This window comes from Colletotrichum siamense (assembly GCF_013390195.1).
Source record: "Colletotrichum siamense strain Cg363 chromosome Unknown KSG_Cg363_contig08, whole genome shotgun sequence".
Lineage (NCBI taxonomy): Eukaryota > Fungi > Ascomycota > Sordariomycetes > Glomerellales > Glomerellaceae > Colletotrichum > Colletotrichum siamense.
This window is the reverse complement of record NW_023501021.1, coordinates 4,191,604-4,209,166: the sequence shown is the minus strand read 5'-3', so window position 1 is coordinate 4,209,166 and position 17,563 is coordinate 4,191,604. Positions and strand designations below refer to the sequence as shown.

The window sequence follows — 17,563 nt, the reverse complement described above, 5'->3', positions numbered from 1 at the left end:
TTCGACGTCGAGATAGATCGTATTCTCTCAACACGGTGATGGTACATAAACTTCTTTTTTTCCTCATTGACCGTCTTTCCCCTTACCAGGCGAGTCCCCCCGTCTGGGTTCCCTTATGCGCTGCCCTTGACTAGGCCGGAAACCGTCTCCTCGATCTGCTTGTCCGACAAACCTGCGCCCTGTTAGCTCCCGGCTCTCTAGATTGGACATCCAGAGACTCGTTACTCACCCTCCAAGGATTGGCTCTTCTCAACACCAAACTCTGTATCGCGCAGCAATATTTCGTCAGCAATTCCGTCTTCCTTCGGCGATCTGGGGGAAAGGGCAGTCCTAACCGTATCTCGCGTAGATCTTGGGTAGCGTTCCGGCGGCCTCGCGGATGAGGATCGGGGTCTGGGGGTTGTGCTTCTTCATCGTGGGGTACGTCCTCGTCAGGAAGGAGCTGTCGCGCGGTGCCTCGTTAGCAATTGATGCCGCAATGGCCGGCCAGGCCAGGCCGGGCGTGCCCGCCTCGACGGGCGACGGGGAGGAGGAAAACTTACCGGGTCGCGGCGCTGTGCTCGCCGGTCTGGCAGAAGAGGAAGCGCACCTCCTTGAGGGCCTTGCCGAAGGCGTACTTGGTCGACATCGTGGTAGGCGTTTGGCGCTGACGGTGGTGAGGTTCGTCGGTGGAGGGTGCGGCCGTCGGGTGGTAAGGACAATTGGGGTCGATTTGATTGGGGAGCTCGAGGATTGAAGTTGACGAGATGCCGCCGTTAAAGTGGATACCATGCACAACTATTCCGGGTCCCGACTTTGTGCTGATAGCTGTCTTATGCAGATGCACAAGTCAGCCCCCGCCGATGTAGGCGCCCCCCACCAAATGAGCGCTCGCCAATTTGCTCGTCGCACTCGAAGCCTGGGTGGTCAGTGCTCCCCTTCCCCAATGTCAACTTTTTTTTCTGGACGTTGTCCCCGCTTAAGTCCGGTTGACGGGCTTCCCTTTGCGCCCGGGCGCGCGTGGGCTCTAGGTGTGCCACAGGTACGGATACCGTCCCCTAACAGCTGGCCCTGCGCGAACGCACCGCTATTAGCTGCCAAAAAAAGCTGCAGTGTCTGTCTGTCCCGCTCTGCGCCTTGGCCGGACCTCCTCCCAATCAATCGCCATCCCTCAACGAACTTTCCGGGTTTATCTCAACCTTGACTCAACCTCGCATCCCAATTCCCTCCGCCGCCGAGCCCGAAATCTCCCCTCCCTTCCGAACGAACCCAGCTCCCGTCCTCGACAGGGAACGCAAAGAACCGCCGGCAGCTAGCTTCGTCTCGATCGAATTTCACCCGCAATCAAGATGGCCCCGGCAAACAACTTCTTCAAGGCGGCGCGCCCCGTCCTCCGCCAGCAGCCCTTCGCCGGCGCCCCGATCCGCAACGCCTTCCGCACCTCCCAGTTCCGCGCCCAGTTCCGCGAGAGCTCCAAGAGGTGGCAGAGCTCGACCGCCTCCGCCGAGGGCGCCCAGCAGAGCTGGGTCAAGCGCATGTGGGACAGCCCCGTCGGCCTCAAGACGGTGCACTTCTGGTGAGTTTCCCCGCCGCCGCTGGAGAGAGCAGCACGTCGTGGCCGGACAGAGATGCTGATATGAGATGCTGCAGGGCTCCTGTTATGAAGGTACGATATTCCCCCACCGCGCTGCGTCGAGGACCCCGCGAATGCCGTGTTACATCCCTTGCGATGCCTCCCGCGCGCGATGTCGGAGCTTGAGCCTGCGCGCATGATGGACGGATGCTACGGACACATGATGATGGTGCTGGATGCTGACTGCGATTGGTACAGTGGGCTCTCGTCCTCGCCGGTATCGCCGACCTTGCCCGTCCCGCTGAGAAGCTCTCCCTCACCCAGAACGCCGCCCTGACGGCCACCGGTATCATCTGGACCCGCTGGTGCTTGATCATCAAGCCCAAGAACTACCTGTACGTGCCCAATTCTGTCTCGAGCTCGTCCGGAGCTGGTACTAACTGTTTTGTGTAGCCTCGCCGCTGTCAACTTCTTCCTCGGTGTCGTCGGTGTCGTGCAGGTCTCCCGCATCCTGCTCTGGCAATCTTCCCAGAAGAGCGTCGGCGACGTCGCTCAGGAGGTCAAGGAGGAGGCCAAGGAGGCTGTCAAGGCATAGATGGGCTACATGGCAAGGTGAAGTGGGGTTGGAGGGGAAGTAGGAGGAGGGATACGGCGACCTGTGCAGCTTGGCTTGGCTGAGGTCTGGCTAGCTTCTGTAGAGTTCCGGTAATACCACAATGAGCGTGGGGGCGAAGCATTAGGGGCTCATCTGCTGCGGCAGCTGCCCCTGTGTGTTTTGAGTACATCGACAAGGTCTTCGGGCTTGGGTTGTAAACTAAACCTTTCTTCTATTCATTCATCGGGATCTTACACGGCCCAGGATTTGCATCATCGTAGCCCGACGGAAAGATATGACTGTCTCGCAAATGAGAGAATTCCTGCGGTACGTTGATCCATGACAGACCATTGCGGAGGATGATGGGCGGCGACTCGATCCCATCTGTGTTCGCTGCGAGCAAGTCATGAAGCCGGAATGTCAACCATCGCAGCACCTGGCCACTACCATCCGTCTAGCAAAAGGAAAGTTTGGTCACAGAAGGCATTGTCGTCACGGCGCCAAACTTGTTCACGCTGATCGAGGTGATTTGTAAGAGAGCATGCCATGCACGAATTGTGGCAGGTTGTTCATCTGAGGCAGTGGGGGGGAGCACAATTGAAATCAATTCCAAGAAACTAAAGGAGTGTTCCCACAAAGTCCGAACTGCGTTGCAGGTCAGATTATCTTCATCGTTCTTCCGAGGCCCTACGCAAATGCATGCGTGTTGACATCTCCGAATACCACTCTGGCGTGTCGCCTCACTGCCCACCATCCTCGCACGCATTGCCCGAGTCTTCAGTCCCAAGGTCCTGAGTGTTGCTGAGAGTGGCAGGTTGCTCGTCTTGAAGCCCCTCCTCCTGTTGTAGAGTGGCGAAGAGTGAGTAGTTGGGCCCTTCCTGCTTCGGTCCGAACACGTCAGGCCGCAGAAACCACTTGTGCATCAAGCTCGTCCCTTTTCGGAACCATTGACCAGATGTCCAGTGCCAAGGTGTCCAGCCTGCGAAGTCGGTCAGGTAATCGAAGTCGTATAACTCGATGGGATGAATGGGATGAGGCAGTTTCGGGATGTTGAGATGGGTCTGGTGATGTTGGTGCTTGGACTTTGCCCATATGGTCAGGTCCCACAGGTAGGTGTACCCGAAGTTGACTTGAACGGCTTGCGGCTTCTCGAGGATCTCGCCGTTGCGGCGGAGGGTGATGACATAGTTCTTTGCCTCGGGGCCCTCGTGCTCGATGTGGTATTTCTTGTGAACGACGAGGCCGTGGATGATCTGTTTCATGATGTCGAGACGGACATCCCTGTCTTCAAGTGATATCTCCCTGTCCAGGTCTTTATGAGGGCGTATCTTGCGCAGCGGAAAGAGGCCATCGCGCTCATGGCGATAGCAGACGGACTCGATGGAAGGTCCCTCTACATGCTCCCTGAGGACGGCGCCGACATACCTCGTAGTGATGCTACCGTCATTTTTCTCTGGTAAGTGCTGGATAACCCAGGATCCGTGGTATTCCGGGGCCATTTGAGACGGTCCGGTGAGCTTGACATTTTCTTCGCCTGCCGAGTGGAGGCGCTTGTAGACTCCAGCAGTCTGATAGAACTCAGAATTGGCCAGATAGGTCGACCTCAAGACCGGAGCAAACGGAAGCACGAGAGTGGCGTAAAGCATATGGTCGAAGACTTCGGCGACAACGATATTCTCCTCGCGAAGGCGTTCGCCGTTGTCGAGTTCTGTGCTGGGGGCCTTCAAAACTTTGCAAACCAGGCGCAGAGATTCATGGGAAAATTCACCGCCAATGACGTGTATGACCTTCAAGACTTGAACACTGAGCTGCTCTGACTTGTTCTCTGCGGCGGGAGGCGTGTAGTTGCTTGGATGGTATTCCACGTTTTTGGCACTTTCGGGCTTTTCCTTGTCTTCCCGCCATCCGTACCATCTAGCATAAGGCGTGGCTAGATTCATGTGGGGGAGCAGCGTCAGCGTCGTTCCGACGGCGTACGCTGTGATGGGATCGCTGGAAGCCGAGTCTTCAAGAGACATGGTGATTGAGGGGTTGCTAGTAGTCGGAGTGTGAGTTTCGTGTTGACAAGATTGCGGATGGGATGCGCGTGAGAAACAGGAATGGCAATGATTGAGACTGAAGTAGAGGATTAGTGGAACATTGTGGGAGTTGAAAGATTCTTTTATGTTCTGGGTTCTTAACATCCCCGAAGGGTCCGTCAAGGTAGGTTGCGCCTTGTGAGCACTCACCAAGAGTCTAAGAAAGCGATTAATTCTCGGAAAAAGAACAACGGAACATCAAGGTGAAACGCCTCCAATGTGATCAAATTCTGGCTAGCAAAAACTTCGTAGAATCATATGACGGCGCATCCACATCTGCTTTTATTGTTTTGCGATGTCTACGTCTGATCCTCCACCCTGGCCACTATCCCCACGTCTTGATGATTCAGCGACTCTGACTTCCTGGCCGTGAGGAGTGCGATCCAAAATCCATCGTCATCTTCCCTAGTTTACTTCGTTCCCTTCCTCAAGTACCGGAGGTAGAGCGCAACTAACGGGCTCGTCTATCATGGTCTTTCTGTTGTGAGTATACCGACAAGGTCTTCGGACTTTTGTACTGAACCTTTCTTTCCACTTCATCTCTGGAACTCTAACAGTTAATCATTTAATATTGCACGGCCAGGTTGGTTTTCGTATCGTAGTAGAGTCTATGATTGAAGGCCTCAGCCATGATTTCGAGACCCTTTTGCAGGCGTACGGCGTCCTGGGTAACATTGCCAAGAGGCTGCGAAACCTTGCAAACTACCTTAAACGGAGATGCCACTGACGGGCATGTGCCTCGACCATGGATCTGGTCTGGCAGAACCTCGACCTACGATGCCTCATCGATGTTCGCATTGGTCTCGAGCAGGTAGCTGCCCGAAGTGTCACGACAAGATTACTGCTAAGGCCTCCGCCGCATCAAGAGGAAGCCCAAGATAAATAAGGAAACCAAAATTGATGTACAACGGGCATTCTTCCACGATAATTGCGAAGCAATAAAACCACATACACTCAACCTAGGTGTTGCTTCTCAGTCCTGGTCGAGGTATGCAATATTTATGGCGGCTGGTTTGCTCTATTACTTAGACCAGCTCATTCGGAAGGGAGACCTTGCATGATTTGTCTACGATCATTCCAAGAGACGTCCGACGTAGTCAATAACGTTTAGAGTATCAGAAGAAAGAACTTCAACCGACTCCAGAGCTCTCCTAGCTCTGAAAACGAGCGTCCACTTTCACCACTATGGAGCAATATCAACAGAGCCAGGCGACGTACAGGTCAGAACGATTGACTTGCTGGGCGATGCCAGACTTGACCTGAGCCTGGCTTGCGGCCTCCACTCAGGAGTTGCCTGATCCGCCAATGTGATAAGCGGCAGGACACATGTTATGAAGAGGGGAGGTACATGTTGCGCGGGACCTCTTGGCTACGCCCAACAGGCCTATGAGGCAGTGAGGTAAGTCTAGTGACGGAAGTGGCAGATAAAAACCAGCTTCTTCCACGATTCAAACATTTGGGAAACCTTCAGACAAAGCTGAGGAAAGCATGTTTCATCAAGAACTAGATAGAATCATGCGCCGAGGGTTGGAAGACGGAACAGGCTGCGTACCGCATGCTACTATCTGACTCTGTATGCACCACAATCCAACACAATCGTGCGGAATGCGTGAATGATCACGAAAATCACAGCATCGAAAAGGGTTAACCGGCCGCTGCGGAAAATGAATGCCAAAATGATTGCCCTTCTCCGTGATACCGCGTCCCAATTCACCTTGTTTTACACGTTGTGTCAGAGTGCGTCTTTCCTCATCACTAGATTCGGCCTTCGGCCTCCTCAATTTGCTTCCTTGCCTGCAGATGCGACGTGATAAACGGTACGCTGCTTGCGCCCGACAGTCAATACGAGGTCAGCCAAGGTGGCAAGCCGGGACGAGTCCACCACGGCGACTAAGCCCTTCGCCACGTACTGTTGGAGCCCCTGAGATTGACCCAAGCCGGGGCCATTTTCATCTCAAGCGTGCTATTTCTAGTGAGTTTGACCAAAACGAAAGCATTTGCATGATTGGGGTTACGGATACATGTCGGTGCTGCTGCTGGCGCTGCTGCCGACGGGGCCGGGTCCAAAATGCGACGTTGGGGAGCCCCGGTCCCCCAGGCATTGGTAGGAAGGAGGACCGGGGCAAACATACCCCGTTTGTATGAAAATCTGATGAGATATCGCATTTTTCTGATTATTCATGCAGTTTCCATGGTGGACAAGTCACCTCTTACCGCCTGTTTGCGCTGTTCCTTGCCATGTTGCGCCCCGGCTGCATGATGCAGGCGTTGATATGCAGGTAGCCATCGCGGCGTGACAGAATCGGACGCCAGATGAGGTGACACGATACATTGTTTTCATGCCTGACATGTTGTACATCGCCAAGTACGTATCCTGCAGCTTGCCTCGATGCGATTTATCCGAGTCCTCGATGCGATGTATCCGAGTCCTCATACACACTTCCTCATACACACTATGTGTAGCCACAAACGAATTTGCCGCCATTTATCTCATTAGGGCAAGTCCGTGAAGATCAGAAACGAATTCTGTGCTTAAGAATTGTCATCTTTTGTCGTAATACACTTGGATGACCCCCATCTCGACATCATCTGTCGCACCACCATCAGGCTTTCCTCTTGTCTTCACCATATCCCCTCTTTCTCCATTCCAACTTGACTGATCAACCATTCGTACCACCCTGTTCACCAGAATTCATCTCAACATGTCTGCCTCTGCTTCTCAATCCCACGTTGTCTCGAAGGAAGCTAGCAGCGTTGTTGAAAGTTTCGAGAAGGCCGCACAGTTCGACATGTCCTCCATCACCACCGAAGCCCAGGTCGACAAGAGCTCGCCATCTTTGCTGCAACAGGTACTTGCGTACAGTCTCAGGACTGGAAACCAGTATGTCTGCGTGGGAAATCAGTCCGAATGGCAACTCATATCCTTTGACCGACCCGAGGTTCCAGCTGAGGCCTCTCACCACAACACTTCCGATCATATGCAGATAAGCCTCATCAAGAACATGGAGAATCTGCTTCCTGCCCTTATCGGATTCCTTGGAGATGCTCAGCAGATGGAGGCAACTCAGGTCACTCCTGCCTCTTCGAAGCTCTGAGAACCCCTACATACCGGCTTGAATGTGCCTGTCATTCTTTCTCTTCGTGAGTTGCTTGTTCTCATTCTCCGGTGACTTGGTTCTGAGGTTGACGGTTTCTTCTGAAGGGCTCATGAGCCACAGCACTGGGTCTAATCTGTCTCATAACATGTGGTTGCGTTATGAATGGCATGTGGATTATGTTAGATGAAACACAAGAGTTCATTCTAATCGCTCGCATGATAGACTTCTTCATCGCGCGCGCGTGCGTGTGTGTGTTTCGTGACATGTTCTGAGGCCATTGTGGCAATTCCAAGCGATAGAACATGGCTCTTTGTTTGTGATTCCCATGTTTGACGTTTGGTTAGATTGACTCATGATGTCGTATGGAACTGAAAGACTTGAACATCACGAAGGCTTTCTTTTGACCCATCATCCTCCACCTTGACCCATTCGCCAGCAACCCGGCCCAAGACATTGCTATCATGAATTCGTGTTTCCAAACATATGAAAAAGACTGCCTGTCAATTTGGAAAAGCCATCAAGCGACGAGTTCTCTTGGTGTCACGAAACCCTACTCTAGTCCTTTTTGAACATGTCCGGAACATGCACGTCCTCCAGTGCCCAACCATTAAACCCCTCGCGCTTTAACTTGGCTAAAGCCTCCTTGTCCTTCCACGACGGGCTCAACCAAGCGTATGACATTTGTCATAGACAGCCGAAGAGACGTTCTAATAGATCTCCTCAATGTAAACCCGAATCAAAGAGGCCTTGGGAACATGTCTGCCCGGGCTGACCTGATGAGAAGGAATCAGATGCTGGAGTTAGGGGCTTAGAGACAAGATTTGTGCGGTCCTTCGACCTGTTCCCCTTGGCACTGGGCTATATAAACACTGCAGGCAATGACCTTCTTTTCTTCCAGCATTGCTTACCTTAAAGAAAGTGAAAATATTAGTGAAGATCCGGACCCGTCTAGGTTGCGGGACCTCCACGCGTTGTATTGAGTGGTGCCCGGTTCGATGTCGTTGCAGCGATTGTGCCTGAACCGGGCAAGGTCAGGGTAGGTAACGAGGGCGGTGTTGCTGCAGCCGACGGTGGTGTTACCATCGATGGTTTCACCGAACATGGCATTTGAATGTAATGACGCTGAAACGATGTTCGGCATGTTTTGTGGCTGACGTTGTGCATGAAGGGTCTCACAATATCCGTAAGGTTGCGCAAGTGGTTGTAGTCTATGCAGGTGCGGGTTGTAGCACAGATGACGAATGATTGTCTACTTGAGTGCCTATGACACTGAAAGATGCGCTGGTCTGCAAGATTTCTTTGGAGCTGACGGGGAAGGCCGGCTGCCAATGCCTTCCTGAGAAGAAGGAAGACTGAGGCGTGATGGGTGAGACTTGGCAAATAGACAAACACATGTACATATGACGGATGAATCAACTAGGAAGTCAGGGGAAGAAAGTGTGGTGGTAGGGGAGACGACCATGTATTGGCTACACAGAAAGTCGACTTGGGTCCCAGGAACTTACACAGACACTGGCGTGTTGAAAACCCATCGTCTTCAAATCGTCTTCGCTCGCCAAAATTCCAGCTGAGCCGATTCATGGTCCTGGCACTGTTCGAAAGGTATGCGTTGGTGACCACTAAGGAGAACCGCAGGGTGCATTCTTGGCGCGGTGTGAACGTCGAGCATACGAACAAGTCATCGGACGTTTTTTCTTCTTACAGCAACTCAACATCAGGTGGTGACGGCTACTTGCATGTAGATGACTGCAGCCGGTCAAAGATTTGCTGTTGCTAAGAAAAGCGTAATCAAGGGGCCGAGGACTCATTGATCCACCACTGAGATTTCTTGGAAACATTGAGTCTTGATATTTTATTGCACCCGAGCCAAGCAGCTCATGGCCTCCTGCGACGTAGGTACGTCTTGAGAGAGTATTAGGACTTGCCAATGTCGCGTTCCGGATAACAGACCCACCGGCGGCAGCACCGACATGCGTCCGCAATTCCAACCATGCAATGCAATAAGTCCGAATTAGGAAAATGCGCAAGGTAGTATCCCCCCTCCCAAATCGTTTCAATTGAGGGGCCTCAACTCAATGGCAGGGATAGATGCTTTCATGCTAGCTCTCCTCTTGGCACGACTTGTATCAAGACCGCGCGCACAAGCTGCATTATGGAAAGTGAAATCTACGCAATCCCGACCTCCTGAGTCCGAGAATGAGCTCGAAAACGGGGTCTGTAACCTGCTTCGAGATGAAAATTGATGTGGGAAAGACTACCATCCCGGAAGCGCTTTTTCTTGTCATTCCGAGAGTAATGCAGCCCTGAAAACCTAGCCTGATGAGTGAACCATGGCGGAGATGCTGCACGTGACACCTGGATCTGAGAGATATTGCTTCTGGAACTTGTGCTTGCGTGAAAAACGTAGTCAATAGTTGGATTCTGATAAATGTTCAGGTGACTGTTGCTTCCCTGCCTTAGCCCCAGGAAGTTGAGGCGTTGGTGATGCAGCGTCCGAAATGTCATGCGTCAAGGACAGCGGGGAAGGTCGAGTGATTTGATTGAGGAGGCTATACGAAGTTTGGACCCAAATCATTTCCGGTCAAAATTTCCATTGATTTAATTGCAGAAATCAGGCCGCCATTTCTGCAATCCCGTTGTGTTACGGCCGGGTTAATCCCCGGGTACAACCACATGCAAGCAAATGTAGGCGCTTCTCTTTGAGGTGTCATGTGTTATCGAGAGCCCTGAACACGTTGCACTCAAACATGAATGCATTACAGCGCCTCAGAGCCCCTTGTATCACATTGAGAAGCTTTCACATCTACTTTAGTACCAAGCGGAAAACGAGAAGTCGAGGTATTCGGTTTCAAGCCAGACGCTGACGCCAGCCCCCAGGCCCAGCCGCTTCCCTTATCGTGCCCGAATAGCTACTACCGGATCGCCGCTCTCCTCCAACCACCTGCCTGAGTCTTCGTACCTGCCTTGGCCAAGCAAGGAAGTTGAAACGCTCGGAGGCGCCTAGGTTACTTAACCTGATACCTAAATTGAACTGCGGGATTTTCATCGCTCCTCAGTGTCTCCATATCACGACTTCACTTTTTCACAACCGCACACCCGGTCAACAGCCCAGGAGATTATTTTCGCATCAACAACCATGTCCGCTTCTGAGTCTTCGCCAAATGCCGGGCCTAATCCCCCACCGGCGCGGGGCGGCGCACTCTCCGACCAGCATTTGGACATGCCCCAGGGAGGAGAAGTACCTCTTCCTAAGTCATTGTATGACCCATCTATGGAGGCGCCGAAGTCGCTGTCTGTGATTTCCGAATACATTGCTGAGCTCAGCCTGCCGTGTAAGGCCGTGTAAGGCCACGCATGTGCTCATCGCCCAATGCCTCAACGTTGCTGGTCAGGAAGCTCGAATCGTCTCCCCTGAGATCTTGAGCCGTCCCAACGAAGTGCGTTACATCAGAAACAAAAGTCGTGCAGTTGGATACGGCGATCAATACGTCTGGTCAGTGTGTGAGTACTGTATCCAGATGTATTGGACCATCAACCAAGATAATACCAAGACGAAGCTAGTAAAGGAACAAATCATGTAGGCTGGGACCCAGCATAAGTTTGATATCAAGCCAGACGGGGGAGGGTTCCATCGAGAGGAGGGATAGGTACAAGCTGGACTTCATCAGTGACCATCGCCAATACACAATTAAGAGTATTATCATCACCCTCGTTGCATACAAAGACCTCGAGAAGGAATTGCTCGTAAAACGTCCACCTTTGCAATGATTCTCCTACACTCCAAAATTGATGAACAGCGCAGCGGAATGGAATTGGTGATACTTAAATATCATTGTAGAAAATCATCCGAGGCTGGTCCTTTTCGCATACAGCCCATAGCCAGGCAGCTCCAGGATCGTATGAAGATCCCACGGAACCGTAAGAAGTTGGATCACATTCCGGGTCGTTTGGGTGAATAGACCCGTTGGCTGCTCTAGAAAAGCCAAGGTAGGCCGTTCTTTCAGCCCCTTTAGGCAAAACTCTGGGAAGAATTAGCTGGTATGGACTCAGCTTTTGGTTGACGACGGCTGCGGAAATGGCAATGCTGGTCGTATGTCTTTTCTTTTGACCACAGGATAGTGCAATGACGAATGTCGAATGACTCACAATGATGTGGCAAGGTTGCCATACCAAAGCCCCCCTTGATGCGACATCTCCTTCTTCTGATCCCACAGCGCGAATTGCCTGCCTTTCGCTAAGGCTTCGTCGATTCGCTCATGAAGATCAGGGAAGAAGGGACGGATTGAGTGAAGAGAAAGAATGAATCCAATGGTTCCATGAGCGAATGATGCCTCTCTAGTTTTCTTTGATTCTGATCTTGTATTGAGCTGTCCTTTGTCATGATCCCCAGCAATTTCTTCTGCCGAAGGCCAACTCCCATCCTGATCCTGCATCCTCAGCAACTGTGCAAGTTTTTCAACTAATCGGGGCGCTAGTGGGGGAGTCGTCAGAACGAGCTGAGTAAGAATGCCCAACTCCCCGTCCAACACACCACCTCCGGACTTCGGACAAGACCATGGGCTAGTGAGAAGGCATTCGGATATCAAGACTATCGGGGGAGAAACCAGCGGCGCGGACGAGGGAACCCAGTGACGAATAAGACGGAGGAGGTAGAGTGTTCCAGACAGTCCATGAAGCAGGCAAGCCGGAGAAAGATTTGAACGTTGAATCGGGGGGAGGACTGAGAGGAACCTATGAACTTGGTCTAAGTCTTGGAACACGCAAGCGCGAACAGCCATGCTTGCGAGCGTGTCTGAAAGACCTAGATAGTCTGTTGAAGATGCATTTGGGTGGCGGGTGATGGGTATATTTGAGATGTAGGCTCGTGCCCAATGAATGGCGGGATACGAGTGAACCGTAAGCCGTGGAAAGGATGATGATATCGAGAGAAAAAGGTAGGCCGTCCCAGTATGTGACGTCAGAGGGCCGGCAAGACTCGAGTCCGCATAGGTTGATTGTGGAGGAGAAAGCGTGAGTATCTTTGACAGGTGGCTAAGTAAGGGAGATTCCATTTCCAACAGCAGGATGTTGTGACCAGTTTCCATGAAAAGAGCGATTTTTTTCTCAGGCCTGGGGCGGTGTCGTGGTAAGATCCAAGTTACATTAGCACGGGTCAACACCCGCTGAAATCGCGGTCCTCTATCTGTACTACCTTAGTCAGCAATCAGCTAGCAAGCCAAGTTTTGATAAGCTGATTGGTCAAATTCACGCCTGATTCAAAGACAGGAGACTGGTTTGGAGACTTTGGCCGATGGATCAAAGCGATAGACAATGAATTTTGCCTCTAAGACATTGGATTCCAAGCTTCTTGACAAGTTAGTCATTACACTTCAGCTAGAAGTCACCACACAAAAAACAGTGTCGAGCGCGCCATCCAGGAAGCAATGGACAACCCTTGTCACACAGCTTCCATGGTGCATGCCTCGGAGTGGTCTGAGCGTCTTTCACCCCGCATCTACGATGAAAGAGCAGGAACACTAGCAGATGATATTTTCTTCGCAAACTCTAACGACAGTGCGGCTGAATCTTCTTCTTTCCTACCTACAAAGAAGTCAAGTTGCGCAAGCAATGTATCAAGACAGCATCAATGGTAGCTACTACATAGAAAGTTCTCGCAATTCTATGCGCATGTGTTTTGGCTGCCAGTTCAAGCCACAAGAGGGGCTTACCTGCCTGATGGCAAGCGTCACACAAACCTTGCTTATCCAATGAAAGAGAATATTCTGTGCATTTGCTTGAACTTTCTGGCTGATTTTTAAGGCTGCAATCTCCGTTTCTTTGCTTGAAAACCATAAGTATCGAACTCCCCTCAACCTGTCGCTACTCTGGTCCTTCGCTTGTTCATTCTTTAGTTCCTCGCTCTTAGCCAGCGGCCTTCCCCCAGCGAACGTCCTTCATCTCATCTTCACCCTACATTCTTTTAACCAAAAATGAGCGGAACTTCAGCACGCATACTTGACTCTACGGCTCTGGAAAGGTTCGATCCGGGTGAGGAGCTGGTGTTGACGCCATATCCACTGTCCGACCCCTGCGGCATCGGATTTGAAGATTGTGGCAGGGTGCCTTCCGACTTCGAACCCTCTCAAGCCGACGGCAAACTCATCGAGACAGCCAACCCCGCCACGAGAGCTCGCCTCGTGATCAAGAAGCGCCTTAGCGGCAAGTCGGCGAACGGCCAGAAGGTCCTCCTGTGCCGCGTGGAGCAGGCGCCGACGGCCTTCGAGATTGATAACGGACACGCGCAACACCTGTCGGAGGTCAATCTCGTCATAGTCAGGACTTTCACTCCGAAACCGCTCTATCGATGGGTGCGCGATGGATACCGATCTCACGACAATGCATTTGGCGAGCTGCATTCAGAGGCCGCAGTGTACCAGCATCTGTACGATAACAATCTGACCGGCTATCCTCACTTGGCGCCGCAGTACTATGGCACCTGGGTGTTTGAGAAGGAACAAAAGGGCCAGAATGCTTGCGCACGCGACAGGTATACTGGTCTCATCCTTATGGAATACATTGACGGAGTGTCCATCGAGCAACTTGGCACCCGGGACTGGGACCGTGATAACTATGGCCCCCTTCAACTCAGCACATCCCCCATCGCACTGCACAGAAACTCCGACAAGACACTCTTAATGGACACCGAAAGCCGACTCCGCATATTCAAGACCTTGCTCGACGGCGTAGTCCGAAAATTGCACGTTGGTATCTATGTCAATAGGTTGAACCTCACCCCTAGCCACGTTTTACTTTCTTTCCGCAACAATGGAAAAGATCTTGAAGAACCGAGGGTAGTCTCCATCGATTACCACATGGATACGGTATGGTCTCGGACCAAGGAAGGACGTGATTCGGGCAAACCCATGATCGCGCAACAGCTCGACAGGCCACCTCATCCTGCTCTGTACTTTCCACGTCGGAGCTGCATTGACGACTTTGATGGTTGGCTTCCTCGTGAATGGGGCCATAGCGACTCCGATCAGCTCTGGGAATGGCTTTTGAGTGAAAGCGGATTCGGGCCCTTGGATGGTAACGAGAAATACAGCAATCTTCCTTCTGAGAATGCTGAACATTTGGGTCTCTCTATGTTTCCAGTCTTTTGATCTACAGACTAAGAAACAAGATACATCACATTTGTCAGCATAGTTCGTCGAATGAAAATTTAAATCCATTCTTGATGTCTTGTTAATTTCCGTCACTCTTGATCGTGTTTGCTGGGTTCTCTAGACTTGGAACAGTGAGACTCTGATTGAAAGGCCTCAAACTGCTCACAATGAAAAGCACTCCAGCCGTGAGGAGCTGGTTTCCTTGTGAATGATAGAAAGACGACTGGACCGAGTTCTTCAACTGGTTTGTGAGTAAAAGCGGAAATCGGCCCTAAGACAAGAATGAGGAGTGTAGCAAGCTGGGCGCTCCTGAATGATACATCTGGTCCTGCAACGTTCTTTCTAATCCCAACTCAATCCAATGATAGGTTGTCGTCATTGAGCCGGTGGCTCCACAGTCGATACGGGCGAATGTCATCTACCCAGTCAGCTAGGGTGAAGAAATTTGCTAGCCGGACAATGTCTTTCCCCCCCATAGCTTTGACTAAAACATGGCGAATCCTTTAGTAAGGATAATTGTGGTGCTTGGGCTGATTCTACGAAATTGTTGAGCAGTCAAACAAGAACAATTGACAAGGAAAACTCTGGAGTTTCTTGTATAAGTCTAAGAGAAGCAGACTTTACGTGTTGCCTCTGTTTAGTGGTAGTGATCTTAAGCTAGCCAGAAGTACTGTTGGTGAGATTTCCGCTGAGGGCGGTCACGGCTGATCTATTGAAGCAGATCAATCTTGAGGATAAATTCGGCCTGGCGATACATGTGGACAGGTATCGTCTAGAAAATAGACTGTATTCAGTTGTCTGTTTCTGCACAGATGGTGAATTGTGGTCAGCTTGAGAGGGTGTGGCACTAGAATATGCGCCGTTCTGAAACTGGCGCTGATGGGCATTGGAGTGTCAGACGAGAATCAAGTTCCTGGCGTTTTAGATGAGTCTTTGAGATATCGCTAAGTATGTACATGTGCGTAAATTGAGAGGACGATTTGATTGCACGGATAGTCAGTCTTCAAGGCTTGCGTCCCATAGGCTAAACCCAGCAGCGGTGATTGCCTGTCTTTCTGTCACAATACACTGAGCTTGGAGGCCTTAGGCATCGACGGATATGCAGGAGAAGTCATGATGGACAGCCACAGGATGTGTGTTTGGCGCCGTGTGATGTGTTGGACATGGATATAAGTCATCGGGCCATTGTCTTATTCAAGTATCCATATCGCCGCGCCTGCAACTTGCATGGAAACTCCTCTAACTCGCAGAAAGTGCCATCGCTGACAACGCAGAACTCATATGGTGAGGCCTAGTTGATCCGCCGTTTGAAGGCATTGAAATTTCGTCTCGAAATGACTACATGCAGCCAAGCCGAGGGGGTCGCAGCCTGCTTCTCACGTATGTCTTCGAGGGTGGACTCGTACGTTGCATTTCGGCCCCACCGGCAGCAGCAGCACCGGCATGCATCCGCAAGTCTCCAATCATGCAAGGGAATCCATATTAGGAAAACGCTTTTCCATTCAGCTTGTTGGGGCAGGTTTGGAAACCCAAGGCCGAGATCCGCTCGGGGGCTCCAGCTCAAACTTAGCGATGTATTGTCACGTCCGCTCGCCATCTCGGGTCGTACTGTGACTGGGTGCATAATCATGCAGAAGTCAGGACAGCATGCGGGGGGCAAGAGGGGGTAAAGAGGAGAGAGGCAAGGACGTAGGCCTCCAAGGAATGATTGTCATTGATAGTGTAACCAAGAATGGCATTGATGTCGATCGCAGCCGAAATGAGGCTTTGTATTGTGTGTGGATGAGATTGATGGCCGGGTGCATTGGAGGTAAGGCGGTGTGGCCTGAGCCGAGCGGTTAGTCTTGGCAGTTAAGTATGGTTTGACCCAGACACAACTTCATTCACCCATCCCCGAACTTCGCACGGCTGCAAGATCTATGACACTTCTGGGGCGTTCTAATGAAACTGTTGTGACCTGGGTTCATGAATGAACTTGTTATATGGCTCTTGAATGGCGACAGTAGCCCGCCGATCAGCGTCTTGTCCAACATTCATTGTGTTCGCACTGACAAACTTGATACGATCCATATTCCGACCCATTTCTGGAGCCGGTTCGGAGCGTGGCTCCCAGGTTTAAGCCAATAAGGCGTCCGCTATTAACACCCTCAATTCTTCCGCTTACAGTAGTTGGTGTGCACTGTGTCCCTCTACTATGAGGTGGTAATTGTTTGCGAGTACCAAGTTTGACTAAGAAACATTGCTGTTTCTAACGTGAGACTTGGTAAGATGCCCCGGCAAAAGCAGACAAACGAGCGCAAGGGAAAACGGAAACACATTCAACTTTGTGCACGTTCGATACACCGTCACACCAACCACAAGAGCCAGTGCATGGACCCGGGGACAGCGAGTTACGGAAAGGGCGAGAACATGTGACTTTCCAAGCCATTGATATTGGCTGTTGGTGATACGCCATACGCAAGTCCATGCATGAATGGATGGGTGGGGACCTGGTTTGGGACTGGTTGAGGTAACAACGACCCAAATCATTTCCGGCCAAAACTTCAACCAATCTAACAGAAAGGCAGGTTCTCTTATTTCACGGTTGGGCTCAACTTCAGGTTGCATAAACGACTATGCAGATAGCCGTCGGCGCTTACATGCAGCGAGTTTGTGCATGTCACACAGCTTGAAGATGGGCATGACGCAGCACTCCAACCCTCCAAACATCGCAAGGAAGCTTGTCAAATGTTTTACTTGCCCACAAGGAATAATGGTGGGTGATCCTAAGGCACAGCAAGGGAGTTGCCAGAGGGCGTTCACCCCTCAGCGCATCCACCGGAGGGTGGCTCTAGTAAGTCCTCCTCCTGCCTTCCTGCCCCTCTGTCGTCCTGCTCCTCTGTCGTCCTTCCCTCTGTCGTCCTGCCCCTCTGTCGTCCTTCCCCTCTGTCCTCCCACACCTCTACCCTCCTGGTCTTAGGCGGCAAGGTCTGGCAACCCTCATACTAGACAGCATTAGTACTTAAGCCTGGAGGTCCCAAGCAATCCGTCGACTTTTTTCTATTGTCAATCAGCCTTCTTGACCATCATTGCCTCAGTTCAAAGAACCAACATGT

General features: G+C 51.5%; 5 protein-coding genes across 5 annotated transcripts; 3 read left to right on the top strand and 2 right to left on the bottom strand.

Annotated features, from left to right (window-relative positions):
• Window positions 1-113: 113 nt before the first annotated feature.
• Window positions 114-628, bottom strand: CGCS363_v012629 (NADH-ubiquinone oxidoreductase 10.5 kDa subunit; the record flags this gene model as incomplete). Its single annotated transcript, XM_036644478.1, has 4 exons — window positions 114-172; window positions 230-262; window positions 336-442; window positions 543-628. The coding sequence occupies 4 exons, from the start codon at window positions 626-628 to the stop codon at window positions 114-116; spliced, it is 285 nt and encodes a 94-aa protein (XP_036491177.1).
• Window positions 629-1,328: 700 nt separating this feature from the next.
• Window positions 1,329-2,147, top strand: mpc2 (putative mitochondrial pyruvate carrier 2; the record flags this gene model as incomplete). The annotated part of the gene is made up of 4 exons (XM_036644477.1): window positions 1,329-1,555; window positions 1,630-1,645; window positions 1,811-1,947; window positions 2,006-2,147. 4 exons carry the CDS (start codon window positions 1,329-1,331, stop codon window positions 2,145-2,147), a joined length of 522 nt encoding a protein of 173 aa, XP_036490510.1.
• A 740-nt stretch (window positions 2,148-2,887) lies between these two features.
• On the bottom strand, window positions 2,888-4,165 carry CGCS363_v012627 (uncharacterized protein; the record flags this gene model as incomplete). The annotated part of the gene is made up of 1 exon (XM_036644476.1): window positions 2,888-4,165. The coding sequence occupies one exon, from the start codon at window positions 4,163-4,165 to the stop codon at window positions 2,888-2,890; it is 1,278 nt and encodes a 425-aa protein (XP_036491175.1).
• A 2,762-nt stretch (window positions 4,166-6,927) lies between these two features.
• Window positions 6,928-7,320, top strand: CGCS363_v012626 (uncharacterized protein; the record flags this gene model as incomplete). Its single annotated transcript, XM_036644475.1, has 1 exon — window positions 6,928-7,320. The coding sequence occupies one exon, from the start codon at window positions 6,928-6,930 to the stop codon at window positions 7,318-7,320; it is 393 nt and encodes a 130-aa protein (XP_036491176.1).
• Window positions 7,321-13,292: 5,972 nt separating this feature from the next.
• On the top strand, window positions 13,293-14,465 carry CGCS363_v012625 (uncharacterized protein; the record flags this gene model as incomplete). Its single annotated transcript, XM_036644474.1, has 1 exon — window positions 13,293-14,465. One exon carries the CDS (start codon window positions 13,293-13,295, stop codon window positions 14,463-14,465), a length of 1,173 nt encoding a protein of 390 aa, XP_036491173.1.
• Between the last annotated feature and the right edge of the window lie 3,098 nt (window positions 14,466-17,563).